This window comes from Macaca fascicularis, chromosome 7 (assembly GCF_037993035.2).
Source record: "Macaca fascicularis isolate 582-1 chromosome 7, T2T-MFA8v1.1".
NCBI classification, from domain to species: Eukaryota; Metazoa; Chordata; class Mammalia; order Primates; family Cercopithecidae; genus Macaca; species Macaca fascicularis.
In genome coordinates this window covers 9194131-9211022 of record NC_088381.1, presented here as the reverse complement: position 1 = coordinate 9211022, position 16892 = coordinate 9194131, and the positions used below count along the sequence as shown (strand labels likewise).

General features: G+C 38.1%; 1 protein-coding gene and 1 long non-coding RNA gene across 20 annotated transcripts in view; one reads left to right on the top strand and one right to left on the bottom strand.

Annotated features, from left to right (window-relative positions):
• FMN1 (formin 1) overlaps window positions 1–16892 on the top strand; it is a 419977-nt gene that overhangs the window by 251738 nt on the left and 151347 nt on the right. For all 19 annotated transcript variants that reach the window (XM_073995420.1, XM_073995415.1, XM_073995421.1 and 16 more), the window contains one exon: window positions 7086–7173. In XM_073995420.1, coding sequence (XP_073851521.1) covers window positions 7086–7173 — 88 coding nt within the window. The remainder of the gene's footprint in view (window positions 1–7085; window positions 7174–16892) is intronic.
• The window catches only part of LOC135971764 (uncharacterized), a 32160-nt gene that overhangs the window by 2570 nt on the left and 12698 nt on the right, over window positions 1–16892 (bottom strand). The gene's annotated exons all lie outside the window — the stretch shown is intronic.

Below are 16892 nucleotides of genomic sequence, written 5' to 3'. Positions count from 1 at the left end.
AAAGAGAAATAGATGTTCCTAGATAAATAAAAGATAAAAGTGTAGGGTGTTCATGACCAGTAGACTTACAAGAAATGATAAAGGGAGGCTTTTAAAGTTGAAATGAAAGCTCGTGATATAGTAACACAAAACCATATGAAAACACAAAGCTTATAGATAAAGGTATATATACGGACAAATACAGCATATTATAATGATGTGGATAAATCACTTTTAACTCTGGTATAGAATTTATACCTGCTAGATATTAAAAACAAATGTAATTATAAAAATAAGTCAGTGGATACACAATAGAAAACGTGTAAATTGTTATATCAGTTACATAAAGTGTGGGAGTGGAGAAGTAAGAGTAGAATTTGTAGATGTGATTGAAATTAGCTTAAAATAGATGATTATACCTATAAAATGTTTTATATAAGTCTCATAGTAACAACAAAGAAAATGCCTAGATTCAACAACAAAAAGAGAAAAGAATCAAAGTAAGTCACTATAAGAAACAGAACACAAAGGAAGTCATCAATATAGAAAAAGACAAAACTACAAAAGCTACAAAACAATTAACAAATTAGCCATAATAAGTTCCTCACTCTCAGTAATTACTTTAAACTCAAATAGAGAAAATTTCTCAGTCAAAAGACATAAAATTGCTAAATTGATTAAAAAAAAATGGAACTATATGCTGTCTATAATAGTCTTATTTGAGACTCAAAGACACACATAGGCCGAAAGTGAAAAGGGATGGACAAAGATATTCTGAGAGTTAATTAAAAAACAAAAACAAAACTGACATCCTTAGCTAAACTGAAAACAATTCAAAAGACAGCAGGGTGGCTATGGTTAGAGTTTAAGTCAAAAACTCTAATAAAAGACAAAGAAGGACATTATTTAATGATAAAAGGGTCAATTCACCAGGAAGATATAACAGTTATAAGTATATGTGCACCCCACATACGAGCCAAATATATGAAGCACATTTTTACAGAACTAAAGGGAGAAATAGCAACATAACAATGGGAGATTTCAGTAACCCACTTTTGATAAATGATGTTACAAGACAGATAAACAATAAGGAAACAGAGGACTTGAGCAATACTATGTACCAAATGGACATAATGGAAATAAACAGACCATTCCACCCAACAGGAATTGCGTTTTGAAACACATTCTTCTCAAGTGCACATTCTCCAGGATAAGTCACACGTTATGTCAGAAAACAAGCCTTAACAAATTTTTAAAAATTGGAATCATACCAAGTATCTTTTCTGACCGCAATGGCATGAAACTAGAAATAATAGCAGGAGGAAAACTGGAAACTTTATACATACAGGGAAATTAAACAGCACACTTTTGAACAGCCAGTGGGTCAAAGAAGAAACCAAAAGGGAAATTGGAAAATATCTTGCAACAAACAAAAACAAAAATACAGCATACCAAAACATATGGGATGCAACAAATGCAGTACTAAGAGTAAGGTTTTAGGGTGAACACCTATGTTTAAAAAGATTTCAAATAAACAACCTAACTCTTCACCTCATGGAACTAGAAAAAGAAGGATAAACTAAGCCCAAAGTTAATCAAAGAAATGATATAAGGATTTCAGCAGAAATAAGCAAAATAGAGCATAGAAAAACAATAGGAAAATAGTCAACAAAACAGAGTTGGTTTTTTGAAAAGATCAACAAAATTGACAAATCATTAGCTAAACTAAGGAAAGAAGAGAAAACACAAGTATATAAAAAATGAAAGAGAAGACATTACAACTGATGCCACAGAAATAGAAGGTTTGTAAGATCCTATTATGAACAATTACATGCCAAAAAATTGGATAACCTAGGAGAAATAGATCAATTCCTAGAAATGTACAACCTACCAGGACTGACATGATGAAGTGGAAAATCTGAACAGACTTGTAACAAGTAAGGAGATTGAATCAGTAATCAGAAACCTCCAGAGAAAAGTCCAGAACCAGATGGCTTCAGTGGAGAATTCTACCAAACATTTAAAGAATAATTAAGAGAGAAGCAGTGCTTCTCAAACTCTTCCAAAAAATTGAAGAGGTAACCCTTCCAAATTCATTTTATGAGAACAGCATTACTCTGATACCAAAGCCAAAGACATTACAAGAAAAGAAAACTACAGGCCATTATCTCTTACAAATACAGATGTTAAAATTCTCAACAAAATAGTAGTGAACTTAATTTTTTTTTTTTTTTTTTTTTTTTCAGATAGAGTCTCGCTCTGTTGCCCAGGCTGGAGTGCAGTGGCACAGTCTCAGCTCACTGCAACCTTGGCCTGTTGGGTTCAAGGGATTCTCCTGCCTCAGCCTCCCAAGTAGCTGGGACTACCAGGCATGTGCCTCCATGCCCAGCTAATTTTTTGTATTTTTGGTAGAGACGGGGTTTCACCATGTTGGCCGGACTTGTCTCTAACTCCTGACCTCAAGTGATCCACCCGCCTTGGCCTCCAGAAGTACTGGGATTACAGGCGTAAGCCACTGCGCCTGGCCTAGTAAACGTAATTAAATAGCACATTAAAAGGATCATATACCATCACCAAGTGTCAATTATCTCTGGAACGCAAAGATGGTTCAACATATGAATATTAATGATATTACATTAAAAGAACAAAGGATAAAAATATTTTGATACATGCAGAAAAAGCATTTGAAAAAACTGAACACTGTTTTCTGATAAAAACTCATCAGACTGGGAATAGAGGGAAATTACCTAAAGAAGGAAATATTCTTTAGAAGGAATAGAAAGAAAGAAAGACCATAAACTAAAAGCTCAAAGCTAATATTGTACTCAAGGTTGAAAAACTAAAAGCATTTCCATTAAGATCAGCAACAAGACAAGGATGCTTACTCATGCTGCTTTATTCATCATAGTACTGAAAGTCATAGAGCCATTAGTCAAGAGAAAGGCATCAAAGTTGGAAATAGTAAGATTATCTATGTTCACAGATATGATCTTAAATGTAGAAAACCCTAAGGATTCCCCCCAAAAAGTAAACTGTCAAGAACTATTAAAAACATTCAGCAAACTTGCAGGATTCCAAATCAACAAACAAAAATTAGTTGTGTTCTTATACACACAAAAATATTAATTACCTGGAAGGGAAATTAAGAAAACAATTTCATTTAAAATAAAATCCAAAAAGTGAAATACTTAGGAATAAACTGAAAAAGGTAAAAGACTAGTACAGACTAGTTTTGAAAACTACAAAACATTGCTTACAAAAATTTAGGAAGACACATAACTGTAAAGACATCTCATATTTATGGATTGAAAGAATTAATATTATTGAATGTCTTTTTTCCCCAAAGCAACGTACAGATTCAGTGCAGTTCCTCTTAAAATCCCAGTGGCAGCTTTGCAGAAATAGGAAAAAACAATCCTAAAATTTGTATGGAACCACAGAAGACCCTGAGTAACCAAAACAACCATGAGAAAGAACAAATCTAGGGGACTCTCACTTTCTGAATTCAAAACAAATTGCCAAGCTGCAGTAATCAAAACAGTATGGTACTGGCATAAAGATAGACATTATAGGCTGATAGAACAGAATAGAGAACCCAGAAATAAACCCAAGCATATATAGGCAAACGTTCTTTGACGAGGGTGTCAAGACTATACAATGGGGAAGGAATAATCTCTTCAACAGATGGTGCTGGGGGGACTGGCTATCCACACACAAAATAATGAAATTGGATCCTTATCTTGGAACATATATAAAAATCAACTCAGATTAGAAACTTAAATGTGAGACCTGAAACTCTGAAACTTAAAAAAAAAAAAAAAAAAAAACAGAGAAAACCCTATAAAATTGATTTTGGCAATTATTTCCAGGATATAACATAAAAAGCACAGATCAAAAAAAAGAAAGAAAAAATAACAGATGCACAAAGGGGACTATGTCAAATGAAAAAGCTTCTGCTCAGCAAGGGAAACAATCAGCAGAGTGAAAAGGCAACTTACAGAAAGGGAGAAAATATTTGCAAACCGTATATCTGATAAAAATGCGCTAAAGACTTACCCAGACATTTCTCCAAAGAAAGTGTACAAATGGCCAACAGGTATAGAAAAAGATGCTGAATTTCACTAATCACCAGGGAAATGCAAATCAAAATCACAATGAGATAACCCCTCACGCCTGTCAGAATGGCCACTGTCAAACTGAAAAACACCAAGTGTTGTTCAGGATGTGGACAAATTGGAACCTTTGTATACTGTTGGTGGAAATGTAAAATGGTGTAGTCACTATGGAAAACAGTATGAAGTTCTTCAAAAATTTAAAAATAGACCGGGTGCAGTGACTCACGCCTGTAATCCCAGCGCTTTGGGAGGCCAAGGCAGGCAGATCACGAGGTCAGGAGATCGAGACCATCCTGGCTAACACAGTGAAACCCTGTCTCTACTAAAAATACAAAAAATTAGCTGGGCCTGGTGGTGAGTAGTCCTAGCTACTCAGAAGGCTGAGGCAGGAGAATGGCATGAACCCGGGAGGTGGAGCTTGCAGTGAGCCGAGATCAAGCCACTGCACTCCAACCTGGATAACAGAGCGAGACTCCATCTCAAAAAAAAAAAAAAATTTAAAAATAGAACTACCATACGATCCATTAATCTTTCTTCTGGATATTTATCGAAAAGAATTGAAGTCAGTGTATTGAAAAGCTATTCCCATGTTTGTTGCAGCGTTATTCACAATAGCAAAGAGATGGAGACAACCTAAATGTCCATTGATGGGTGAATGGATAAAGAAAATGTGGTATGTACATACAACGGAATATTACTTGACCACACACACACACAAAAGGAAATCTTGCCATTTGCTACAACACAAATTGGTCTAAGGACATTATGCTAAGCGAAAACAGTCACAAAAAGATAAATGCCGCGTGATTCCACTTATATGCAGTATCCATGGTGGTCAAACTCAAAGGAACGGAAAGTAGAATGATGGTTTCCAGGGGCTGGAACAACGGCGAATTGGAAATTTGCTATTCTGTGGGTATAAAATTTCAGTTATACAAGGTGAAAAAATTCTAGAGATCTGCTGTACAACATTGTGCTTATTTAAAATTTTGTTAACAGGGTACATTTCATATTGTGCACTTTTCATAAAAATAAAGAGAAATTGGTGTTAAGCCTTCAAAGCCATGGAAGAATAAAGAGGAAAAGACTGAGAGGATTTAGGACATATCATTCTGTGCCCATTGTGTCCTTACCATTTTAGTTGGTTTTGAGAAACCTGGTAGTTTTTCACAAGAGTGGCTACATGGAAACATAGACGGATATTTTTCAAAATCTACTCAAAAGTAGACAGAGAATTTGGTACAGGTAGGGAAGAGAATACAAATGCTCCAACCTCACCACTGCCTAGCTGCCCCCCAGCCCTTTTTTAGGAAATCAGCATCAGATTTCCAAACAAACAAAAACCTCTTAAGGCATTAGTCCCAGTAAAGGTAACACTCACCAAATACCTGGTTGTGCCCAGTCATTCGACAGAATTCCAAGCATGGCTTATGGTGATAACATCCTTTCCACAGTTCAGCCTGGTTGTGTAATGGGGTGGGGGGTAGATTTACCTCATTTTACTCAGGGACAGACAGAATCAATATCTTTCTTGCTCTTTTACTCTCTCGTGATCTCTCTCCTGCTTGCTTTTAATTAGCTAACAGAGAAACGTGCATTTGTACATTATTCTTGTAGGCGGAATATTACTGGTAGTTTTCGGAGCCCTAACTGGATAGCTTGGTGCATGTTCATTTGAAGAAACTTTTCAACCCAGCTGTGATCTTGTCATGAATTTGATCCTGTTCCTGTGTCCTTGTCATTGATGTGTATGCCATGGTTGTGGTTGTATCAGTCACCATCCTGGACACTTAAGAATTAGTCTAGTCAATTCCCAAAACGTTTCTCTTTTTGAATTTGCACTCCAGTTAGTTTAGGTGATGCTTTTATTTGCCTTTTTGACTCTTTACAGCGAACTTCTTAGGACTTGATCTGTCTCAGTCACCTCCGTATCCCCAGAATACAAAGCAATACAACGTAACATGCACAGTAAATATTTTTTGACTGGGTGCATGGCTGAATAGTTATTTAAAGCTAAATTGACTTTTCTTAATTTTTTTATCGGATGAAAAAATCATTTGACTTTAAATTTGGGTTCTCTAAGAAAAAGCCAGAAATTGCATTTTTTAAGGAAGATATTTTATATGCCTAATTGCCTTTTTTTTTTGCGTTTGTTTTCATATTAAAAAATACTGAATACCCTCTCTATTTCTCTTTAAAACTCCTAAAATTCTCTCTGCCCCAAGAATCTTTCTCTCTAAGGCGAATGTTATATAGAGAATGTTTTATAGAGACCCTGTCTCTATAAAAAAATTTAAAAATTAGCCGAGTGTGGTGGTGCCTGCCTGTGATCCCAGCTACTCTGAAGGCTGAGACAGGAGGATCACTGAAACCCAGGAGGTCAAGGCTAAGGCAAACTCTGATCACGCCACTGCACTCCAGCCTAGGTAACAGAGCTAGACCTTGTCTCAAAATAAAAGTATAGACTAAATACAGTCAGTCCTTCATGATGAGGAAATCATTTCATAGAGAGTGTGTCACTTTACCAAGGCCGTATGGCTGGTGACTGACTCAGATGTTCATGCTTTTTCCTCTAAATCACTCAGAAGATGACATTACTAAAAAGATTGGAGGCTATGAAGTGTTTTCACCAGTAGCAACATGAAAATATTCCAATGATAAGTGAAAAAGTTGGATAGGACATTGTATACATCTTGATGCTGGTATAACTTAGTACTTGAGTAAAATGATCAGAGTAAGATATAAAGATTTAGTGTTTGTATTAGGCTGATGGAATTTTGTGTGTTTATTTTGTAAAATGTCTTCCATTATGTAAGATGTCTATAATTGTGGATAAGTTACTTTCCAATTATTATTTTTAAAAAAGTACATGCAGCATCAATTTGTTTCATCAATCAGTGTATCTAAAAACTCTTAATGTTTTTGGTGTGCCTTCTGAAAGACTGTATGGTCATTTGAGCTTGTATTTTTTTTTTTTTTTTCTAATTTTAGATCATCAAATTATTGGATGGAAAACGATCTCAAACTGTGGGAATCTTGATATCTAGTTTACATTTAGAAATGAAGGATATCCAACAGGGTAAGTCTTTTCTATCACTTTTGTTTTACTTTTTCCATTTTTTAAAAAACATTTCATTCTGAAGAATGTCAAACACATACAAAATTAGAATGCCCTAATGAATCCCATATACCCAATAGTCAGCTACAGAACCATCAACTCACTCTTGTTTTATCTGAAAACACTCTCCTCTCACCAGATAGGTTATTGTGAAGCAAATTTCAGATGCTTTATAAGTCATCTGTTAAAAATGTTAGCACTATTGCTAAAAGATAACGGTACTTTATTATTTGTTTTACAGATGGGGTTTTGCCATGTTGCCCAGGCTGGTCTCAAACTCTTGGGCTCAAGCAGTCTGCCCACCTTGGCCTCCCAAAGTGCTGAGATTACAGGCGTGAGCCACTGCGCCTGGCCCAAGGATACTTTTCCAAACAATACTCCATCCAGTGCCATTATCCTTCCTTTAAAAACATTAATCACAGTTTCTCGGTATCATCACATAGGTAGTTCTAATTTCCCTGTTGTTTGTATACTCATTAATTCATCCATTCATTTATAGTTAAATGAGGATCCAAACAAATTCCATGCGTTGCCTTTGATGTGTCTCTCAAGTTTATTTTAATCCAGAAGTTTCTACCCTCCATTTTTTCCCCTTTGTAATTTATTTGTTGAAGAAACCAGGTCAGTCCTCTTGTAGACTTTCCCACATTTTATATTTTGCTGATCATGTTGCCATGCTTTTATTTATCGTGTTCCCCTGTCCCGTGTTTTCTGTAAACTGTCTGATCTAGAGACTTAATCTGAGTGGAAGAATGCATCATAGATGCTATTACATTTTCTCTCAAGAAGTACATAATATTTAGTTATCTGTGATGTTAGTGAGCACTTATGATATTTGCCCAGATTCATTATTTCATTAGAAGTTTTCAAAAAAATGATGTACTAATTCCATCATTTCTTCTTTATTAGCTGGAATACTTCTAGGGAGAAACACTTTACTTCATTTGGTTAATCATTGTTTCTTAATGCTTTCGTTTTCAAAATGTTATTATTTCTATTTGGTTATCTTTGGCTCAATTTTTAGATAAAAGACATTTAAAGAGAAGAGATTTTGTGTGTATATATTTTTATTGGTATCTAGAAAAGTAGACCAGAACACATCATACCTTTTCGAAATCTGTGTCTCGCATGAAAACAATACTCTTCTTTCTCAGTAATTAATTAGATGTAAATCTTTTGGGGTTTTTTGGGGGGTGGGGGGGATTTTTTTTTGATACGGAGTTTCGCTCTTGTTGCCCAGGCTGGAGTGCAATGGCGTGATCTCGGCTCACCACAACCTCCACCTCCCGGGTTCAAACAATTCTCCTGCCTCAGCCTCCCAAGTAGCTGGGATTACAGACGTGCACCACAACGTACAGCTAATTTTTTAAGTAGAGACGGAGTTTCTCCATGTTGGTCAGGCTGGTCTCGAACTCCTGACCTCAGGTGATCCACCCGCCTCGGCATCCCAAAGTGTCGGGATTACAGGCGTGAGCCACCGCACCTGGCAAATGTAAATCTTTATATTGACATTTCACTTATATTTTCTGAATGATAATTACAATCTCTTAGACGGTTTCAGTAGAATTTAGTATGAGTTTCACAGTGAAAACATCTGAAACCACACTGCCCTTTAGGTTTCAGTTCATGTTGTTTAGTCGTTTGACTTTGCTGCTCAGCAGAATACCCACAGGTCCTGACCTGCAAGACACTTAAGTTACTTTCACATCACCTGCTACTTTTCCATTCAAGAGAGCTTTGTTAGGGACTTAAAATTTTACTACATTGTAAAAACTGATAATTCCACAAAAAACTAAAACATCTTAAATGATAGTCACAGAGCATTCAAGTCAGCTATTTAATATTTAAGTTCATTAACAGAGCTGAATACGTAAGTGTGAATATTAAACCTCAGATAAAGTGAGTTTGGCAGAGGGTGGCTAAAAAGGCCTGTCACTGAAATGAGAATGGGATTCTTCAGGGACTTTAGAAGAATCTAAAGTGAGATCTTCCAGAAGAATTGAGTTTCTGATCAATTCACATCAGAAGAATGTGATGTTAGAGCGAGGGAAAAAAAGGAAAAACAAAAACAAATGTCTTCAGGGGATTTTATAGTCTTTCGGCAAAGGACTGACTTTTTTGAGGCAGTTATTGAAGTTAGATAGGGATTCTTTAGGTATCACGAAAGGGTCTTGTCTTGACAGTGGTTTCCATGAGCCTGGTGAAACTCAAGTGTGCTTGATTTCGTCACCATGATGTGTAACGCCGTGCATGTGAGTTTTCACAACGTCCATATAACCTTAGACTATATTCCATTTGTTTTAAGCATGTCCTGCTGCAGTGTGTCAGATTTCCACATGGACAGAAGTCATTCCAGTCATGTGACAGTCCAGTTACCAGCTCAGGACTGTAAACTTTCCATGGCATTCTAGCCTTATTAGATTGAATGTTTGTGGGAGTTGAAAAAGATATTTGTGGATCCAGACCTTTTCCAATGTGATACTCTAGATAAGAACATGCTTCTGCGAAGCATAAGTGAACTTTCATTTCAGCATCGGAAATGTTGACTGTAGCATCACAGACTTCTAGGCCTTGTGGGAACTTTATTGTTCTTTTTCCTTCCTCAAGCACCTCTGTGATCTACCACAAAGTTGACTTCTGAGTTCTAAAATATCATCTCCATTCCATCTCTTCGTTTAGTAATGCATTCCAGATGAATATGGTGCTATAACTGGAGGTTAGTTTTCTTTTGGAGTCACTGACTGACACTGGCATCTGAAGGTCATTAGGAGCCCAGGCTGTATCAGTTATATTTCATTCTGAATGTGTGTGTGGAATGTACTTGGCCTTGTGTTGTCACCCTGGTGAAAGGACTCCCTGTGCTGATGTTGGCCTAAAAGGTTTATTTTAATGTGAGAGGGGCTATGGTGAGATGTGATTGGAGGAGGCCAGCTGGCCGCCAGGCAAGGTCTCACAGCAGATCAGTCCTGGTGAATGACCACAATTCAGAGGGTGTTCTTCAGCCCTATGGTCATATATTCATCTTTAGCCACGCACTAAGCCCAGAGGCCTTAACTCGTACTTTCCAAACTCACAAGAAGCTGATGTATAAACCAGAAAGCCAGTATATTCACTTAGAGGAGAGCATTCTTACGACAAAAAATAATTGAGTCACATTTGTTCATCATTTTCTCCACATCATTTGTCTCTACATGCCATTTTCCCCATTAAAATGTCATTTTCATCACTATTTCAGCATATGCATAATAAGCACACAGTAAATATTTTCTTGAATGCAAAGAAACAGGCATTAACAGATTTAGAGACAAAATACAGTACATGATTCTCAGAAAAATGAACCATTCAGTTGATGGGAATAGAAGTACTTACAGGCATTCTGGATTGCTTCAGGCATTCCAAGGTTCTAAATGGCAATGACATTTCAATTTTTCTGAGATTGCAACTTTGTCACCTTGATAACAGTTTTGTGTGTTTCAGTCTGCAACATCTCCCACAAATAGATCATCTGGCTTTTACTGGTTTGGCTCTTTAAGAGCAATCTTCTTTTCTTCTTTTGTAAGAGGAGCACTTCTATGTGCTCTCCCTAGCACAGCCTACACTCTCCATTCGGGAAGAGGAGTTTTGCTGGCCTATATCTTAACATCTGACAGGTAGCAAGGAGCAGGGCTAGTGTTCATTCCTTTATGCATTTCTTTGCCGAGAATTTCTGTGATGATTAAGCATTGTTTGCAAACAACTGGGCTAATGTGTCACACATAAAAGTCGTATATTCAAGTGTTCATTGAATTTAATTGAATTTTTTAAAAATACAGACTTAAACTAGATAGGATCAGAATGCCGTGTATTCTATTCCAGTGCATTTGGACAACACTGCCTGCTTGCCTGCCTTCTTTCCTTCCATAAAACTGTATTGAGTGCCAGCTCCGTATCAGGTGTCGTGACTACAACAGCACATAAGATCAGACTCTAACATCCTCAGACACACCCGGGATGGTGGGAGAGATGTAAAGCAGCCCAACACTACAGTAGAATTGGCTGTGAAGTAACAGAGCAGGATCTTGACTCTTCCTGTAAAAGTTAAGATTAAGTCTGAGAGGATGAAATAGTGGTCATCACACAGAGATGGAGCTTTTCCAGTTGAGGAAAGAGCATGAAACACAACCTGTGAAAAACAGACATATGTAATCCCTGACTTCGGGAGGCCAAGGCGGGTGGATTGCTTGAGCCCAGGAGTTCGAGACCAGCCTGGCCAACATGGCAAAACCCCATCTCTACAAAATACAAAAATTAGCCAGGCATGGTGGCGCGAGCCTGTAATCCCAGCTACTTGGGAAGCTGAGGTGGGAGAATTGCTTGAGCCTGGGAGGTGGAGGTTGCCAAGATCACGCCACTGTACTCCAGCCTGGGTGACAAAGCAGGACTCCATCTCAAAAAAAAAAAAAAAAAAAAAAAAGAGAGAGAGAGAGACACAGCTGGAGTCTATAGATTGTATATATGAATGTGGGTTGTTTTAGGATAGAAGACCAGAAACACAAGCAGCATCCAGACCAGGAAGATGCCTGAATAGCATCACAAGAAATGTTTATATTATTGCATGAGTAATGGGGACAAGAAACCTAAGAAGGGCCTTGTTGTGATCTGATTTTGAATGCAACAGTAGAAGACTGGCCTCTAATGCTTGGCATGCTTGGCCAAAACACAGATCTCTTACTTCACTTTGTCCCACCTGCATCTCATCTCACTGCACTCTCGCCAGCTACAGTGGTATTCTTTGATTTCTTAAAGAGGCCAAGTACTTTTCTTACCCTTTGTCGTTCATTGCACAACATATTTTGAACGAACAGCACTGCACGCTCCCTCTGTTTGAAACACGTTTCCATCCCACTCTCTATGTAGCAAGGTGTTTTTCTTTAGGTTTCAGCCTAAATGTCACCTCCTAGGAGAGCTTTCCTAGGTCCTCCCACCCTAATACGGGTCATCCTAATTTAATACTCTTATTTCCTTCACAGCAACTAATATTTTATTTGTTCATCTACTTATGTTTTTATTTACATCTACCACCAGAATATAAGCTCCAAGAAGGAGACTGCTCACTGAGGTACCCCCAGCACCTTGCACCTGTGTCTGGCACCCAGGTGACGATCGTGAAGTGCCTGTTGAGTGAATAAACAACAATAGGACTGAAGGTGGAGAAGTCCTTTAGAAGGGATTGTATTTGTTCAGGTGATAAATGACAAAGGTCAGAACTGAAGCTATGTCTGTAGAAATGTAGAGAAGAGACCATGTAGGAGGGATATTTGGAGAGAAAATTGCTACAGTTGCTCACATCAGATGCAAGGAGTAATAGAGAAGACATTTGGCTGTACGTTGGGTTTCTGGCTTCAGCGGGAATGTGTATGATGGTGCCCCAAACCAGAAACTGAAAACACAGGTGTAAAAGCAGGGCTTGGAGCATAAAGGTAAATTCTGTTTTGGATGATTTGAGTGTGGAAGACTGGAAACATCTCAGCTAAAGTGTTCAGTGAGCACCTAAAAATCTACCTTTGTGCTAGTGGTAAGTGGATAGGGCTAGGTTAGACATAACATACTCCCAAAAGTAACCTTTATCCATTTGTTTCTACCCAAGATAGTGTTTTCTGTCTTGTAGAAGAAAGCCAAATCCATATGCCGGCTGAAGTGGAAAACAGTGAATCACTAAAGGAAAAGCCTTGGTTGTAGAGGAAGAAGGTTTCAGGAGGGTCACCATAATACCAAAAGCACTTGCATTTGGTCCAGGAGAGACTCTCAATAAGTGATTTACTTACTTCCTGCTGCTTTTCCATCTGCTAGATAGGATGACTTATATTGAAAAGCATTTGGCATCCTTGGTCACAGTGACTGCCTGCATGATTGCAAATTAGTGTTTTCATTCCACGTTAGTGAGTTCCTCTTATTCTTATCCCAGGGGAGATAGAAAATTGCTGTTGACTATTCTTGATATAAACGTTTATACGCATTGCAACAGACTAGATGCCAGAAACCTCTGGCATTCATTTGGAATTTCCCATACACTCAGAATTCATATTTATAATATTTAAATAACGTCAAGATAAAACATTCTTTATTTAGTTCTTACTAGTTCAGAACGTCAGTTTGAGAGATCAGCTGCAACACTGGCTTTCTTTCTGTTTGGGAATCTCAGTTCAAAATGTACAAAAGGGATGTCAGTTATGTGCTCAGGCTAAAACCCAGGTCTGAGAATGCCCGCTGGACCTTGTTCCCTTTTGCCTTAATAATTGCCAGAAATCTTTGTCAGAGTTTATGCAAGTTGTCTAAAACATAATGAATTTGACAAGGCATCAGAAATCCAACATAGCTTATCTAGGACTTTCCTGAGGAACAGTCTCAGTCTAGCCTAGAAGAGCATCTGCTCAAAAGGCTTTTAGTCTTCAGAATTTTTTTTATCATGCACATCTAACAGTAAAAAGTTTTAGTGCATGCTTCTCAAGGTCTATTTTCTAAAATATATAAGTGTATGACAGAACTAATAGGTGTGTTATAAAGTATATGCAAAAATATGAATTAAAATAAGATTAGTAATATTTTTAAATGTCTTGCTAATTTTGATGGCTTTGGGTTCTCATGAGCCTGATATCTCAAGGCTCAAGATGCAATTACAGTGAGTCTCATTATGAACAATAGTGAAGTTAAACCCACATTTTCAGTAGCCTTAGTGATAAATTCTATTTATGGGGATCAATTTCTTGGCAGATGTCATTTGGCTATCCTCGTTTTTACCTGCTTCCATAACTGATGAAAAGTTTGTACTAGCAACCAAAGTGTCTGCTCTGCCATTTTCCTATTGTTGACGGATTATCTTAAATCTGGGGTTTCACCGCAGGAGGCTTTTGAAGCCAACTTGTTTATTTTGTGAAGTGTAGTTAAAACCAGATTTTAGAATAAGAAAACTTCATTTAATACCCCCCCATCACAATATGTTGAAAGCAAAGGAACAAGTGAGGATGCCATGTCTGAAAGAGTTTATCCACCAAAAGTGCCATGTGATTCTGACCTGCTGACATACAGACTAAATAAATGGGCAGTTTCAATTAACTTATTAAATATAGGTAGAGCTAAATTTTTTTAAATGTTAGGTAAATATAAGTAGTCACTCTAATATTTTCCTTTCATTTTTCACCTTTTCCTCACTCCCGCTGCGTCTAAAACACCTAAGCAGTGGGGCTCCCACCTACCCTTTCTAAACCATTCTGCATTCCTTCACTCGCAGAGCTGAGTCCAGAAAGCAGAGCGTGGCATTTCTTTGTACTTTACCTTCAGGCAACTGGCTGAGACCATCCAATCTGCCTGGAATGTAATTTTGGCTTAAAAGAACCAGAACTAATGGACAAACAGAAGCAGCTTAGCCCAAACTGTTTCTCATTCCACTGCCCTCTGGAGAATAGAGGGGATATAGAAGGGGAAGTTTTGTGAATTGTATGCTCTATGCCCTTCTTTGAGGTTTGAACCATGGACAATTTTAATTGTACCTATAAAAGGAGACCTTGGGCAACTTCAGGCATAGTACATGCCTGGACTTAGGCGAGAAGTGGGATTTTTGCTTTACGAGATTGAGTGATTTTGAAGTTTTGTAATAGATTAGATAAGTATCCCTTTTGCGATTGTCCATTTCTTCCACCTCCCAGGCAGCTCCTGTTCACGGTGTGTTTTATACTTGTCTCTTACTCCATCAGAGCCCAGGTTAACATGACACAGTAACAGGCATTTAGCAATTTAGATAAGATTATAAACTATACTATATTCTCTCTCTCTTTTTTTTATCTGTTTGGATGCAACTTTTGTTTGTGTTTCTTCATGTGCTGTGTGCCTTAGTTTTCCTTTTTAGTCAATTTTGGCATGCAGTGTAAAATTACAATTATTGCTATATATTCAAGAAAATTAGACTTTATGTTACTAGAGATTTTATTTTCTTTTTATTTAAGATAAGGTATTTTCAAGTTCCAGGTTTCTTTTTTTTTTTTTTAAGAAATTCTGTCTGCTGTGACTTAGCTGCAATATTATTTTTGAAGAACTGCAAATAGTTTGTAACAAAGATTAAAGCTTAATCATTTTATTGCATATGTCAAAATAGCATTTAGAAGTGAACTACGTATTAGCATGAATTAAATAATGGTGGAACTATGAATGTGTATACTAAGTAAATGAAATTTTATTTTATTTTATTTTATTTTTTTGAGACAGAGTCTCGCTCTATCACCCAAGCTGGAGTGCAGTGGCACGATCTTGGCTCAATACAGGCTCCGCCTCCTGGGTTCACGCCATTCTCCTGCCTCAGCCTCCCTAGTAGCTGGAACTACAGGCGCCCGCCACTACGCCCGGCTAATTTTTTGTATTTTTAGTAGAGGCAGGGTTTCACCGTGTTAGCCAGGACGGTCTCGATCTCCTGACCTTGTGATCCGCCCACCTCGGCCTCCCAAAGTGCTGGGATTACAGGCGTGAGCCACCGCGCCTGCCCTTGAAATTTTCATAACGTGGGCCGTATGTGGTTCCCACTCTGGGATGGCTGATTAACATAAAAAGCACGTGATGCCATTTGGAGACCAGGATTTCTTTGTAGCCTTCTTTGGGTGGTTTGTTCTTCATTGGTGAATTCACTGAAATTTTTTTTAAGTGGTAAGGATTTTAGGTGGAATGATTATTTGTAGCTTGACATCTATGAAAGATGAAGGAAGTACAGTCTTGGTTCAGTAAATTACCACTGCCTTGGAGGATAGTTGGGGTGAGTAGAATTGAGCTTGGGAAACCAAGCAGTGTGACTTTGTGCCTTAGTTTCATCATCTGTAAAACTAGAAACAACAAACACACCCACCTCATATGATTAAATACAAAACACTTAGAACAATGCCTGGTACAGAGGAAGCTGCCAATAAATTCTATCATTTATTAAGTATTAATCCCCAGTAAAGTCTGCCTGCTGTCCTCACCCTCTGGTGGAGTGGACAGAGATTCTTTTAAGCTGCTACTTAATTGGTGCCCGTAAGCATCTCATTTGGATTCTTGCATAGAGTGAGGATTTGTGCATATCTGGGTTTGCACAGGTGTGCCTGGTGCTTATTGGGGATGGAACCTAGTGTCCAGTAGGAGAAGCGCAAGGTCTAGGTTATAGGAGAACTGTGACCGTTTCGAAGAGGCTTGTTACGGAGCTCTTCAGCAGGAGCAGACGCGTCCAGTCCCCTGGCCTAGCCTCTGAGTGGTCCTTCCACGCTCCACACCCCTCTCTGCGGGCTCCCCTTCTTCCCACTTCTTGAAGTTTTTTTCATAGACTTGGTCTTTGCTCTCAGGAATGACCTCATTGTTGGGAGGGAAAACTGTGGGAAGATGTTTCTGCCTTCCCTTTCCTCAACTCTCACATTCTACTACTGCCTCTTCCCGTGAACCCCATGTTCTCGTTTCCATTGTAGAGGTCAGGCAGTAGGTTTGTCAGAGTTTTGTGGGATATAGGTGGCATGAGAGTTTCAAAAAACCAAGTCCTTTTATATGTCTTTCCCTGCTTTGTTCTCTTTCTCTTACTGATGGAATTTTTTTTTTTTTTTTTTTTTTTGAGACGGAGTCTCGCTCTGTCGCCCAGGCTGGAGTGCAGTGGCCGGATCTCAGCTCACTGCAAGCTCCGCCTCCCGGGTTCG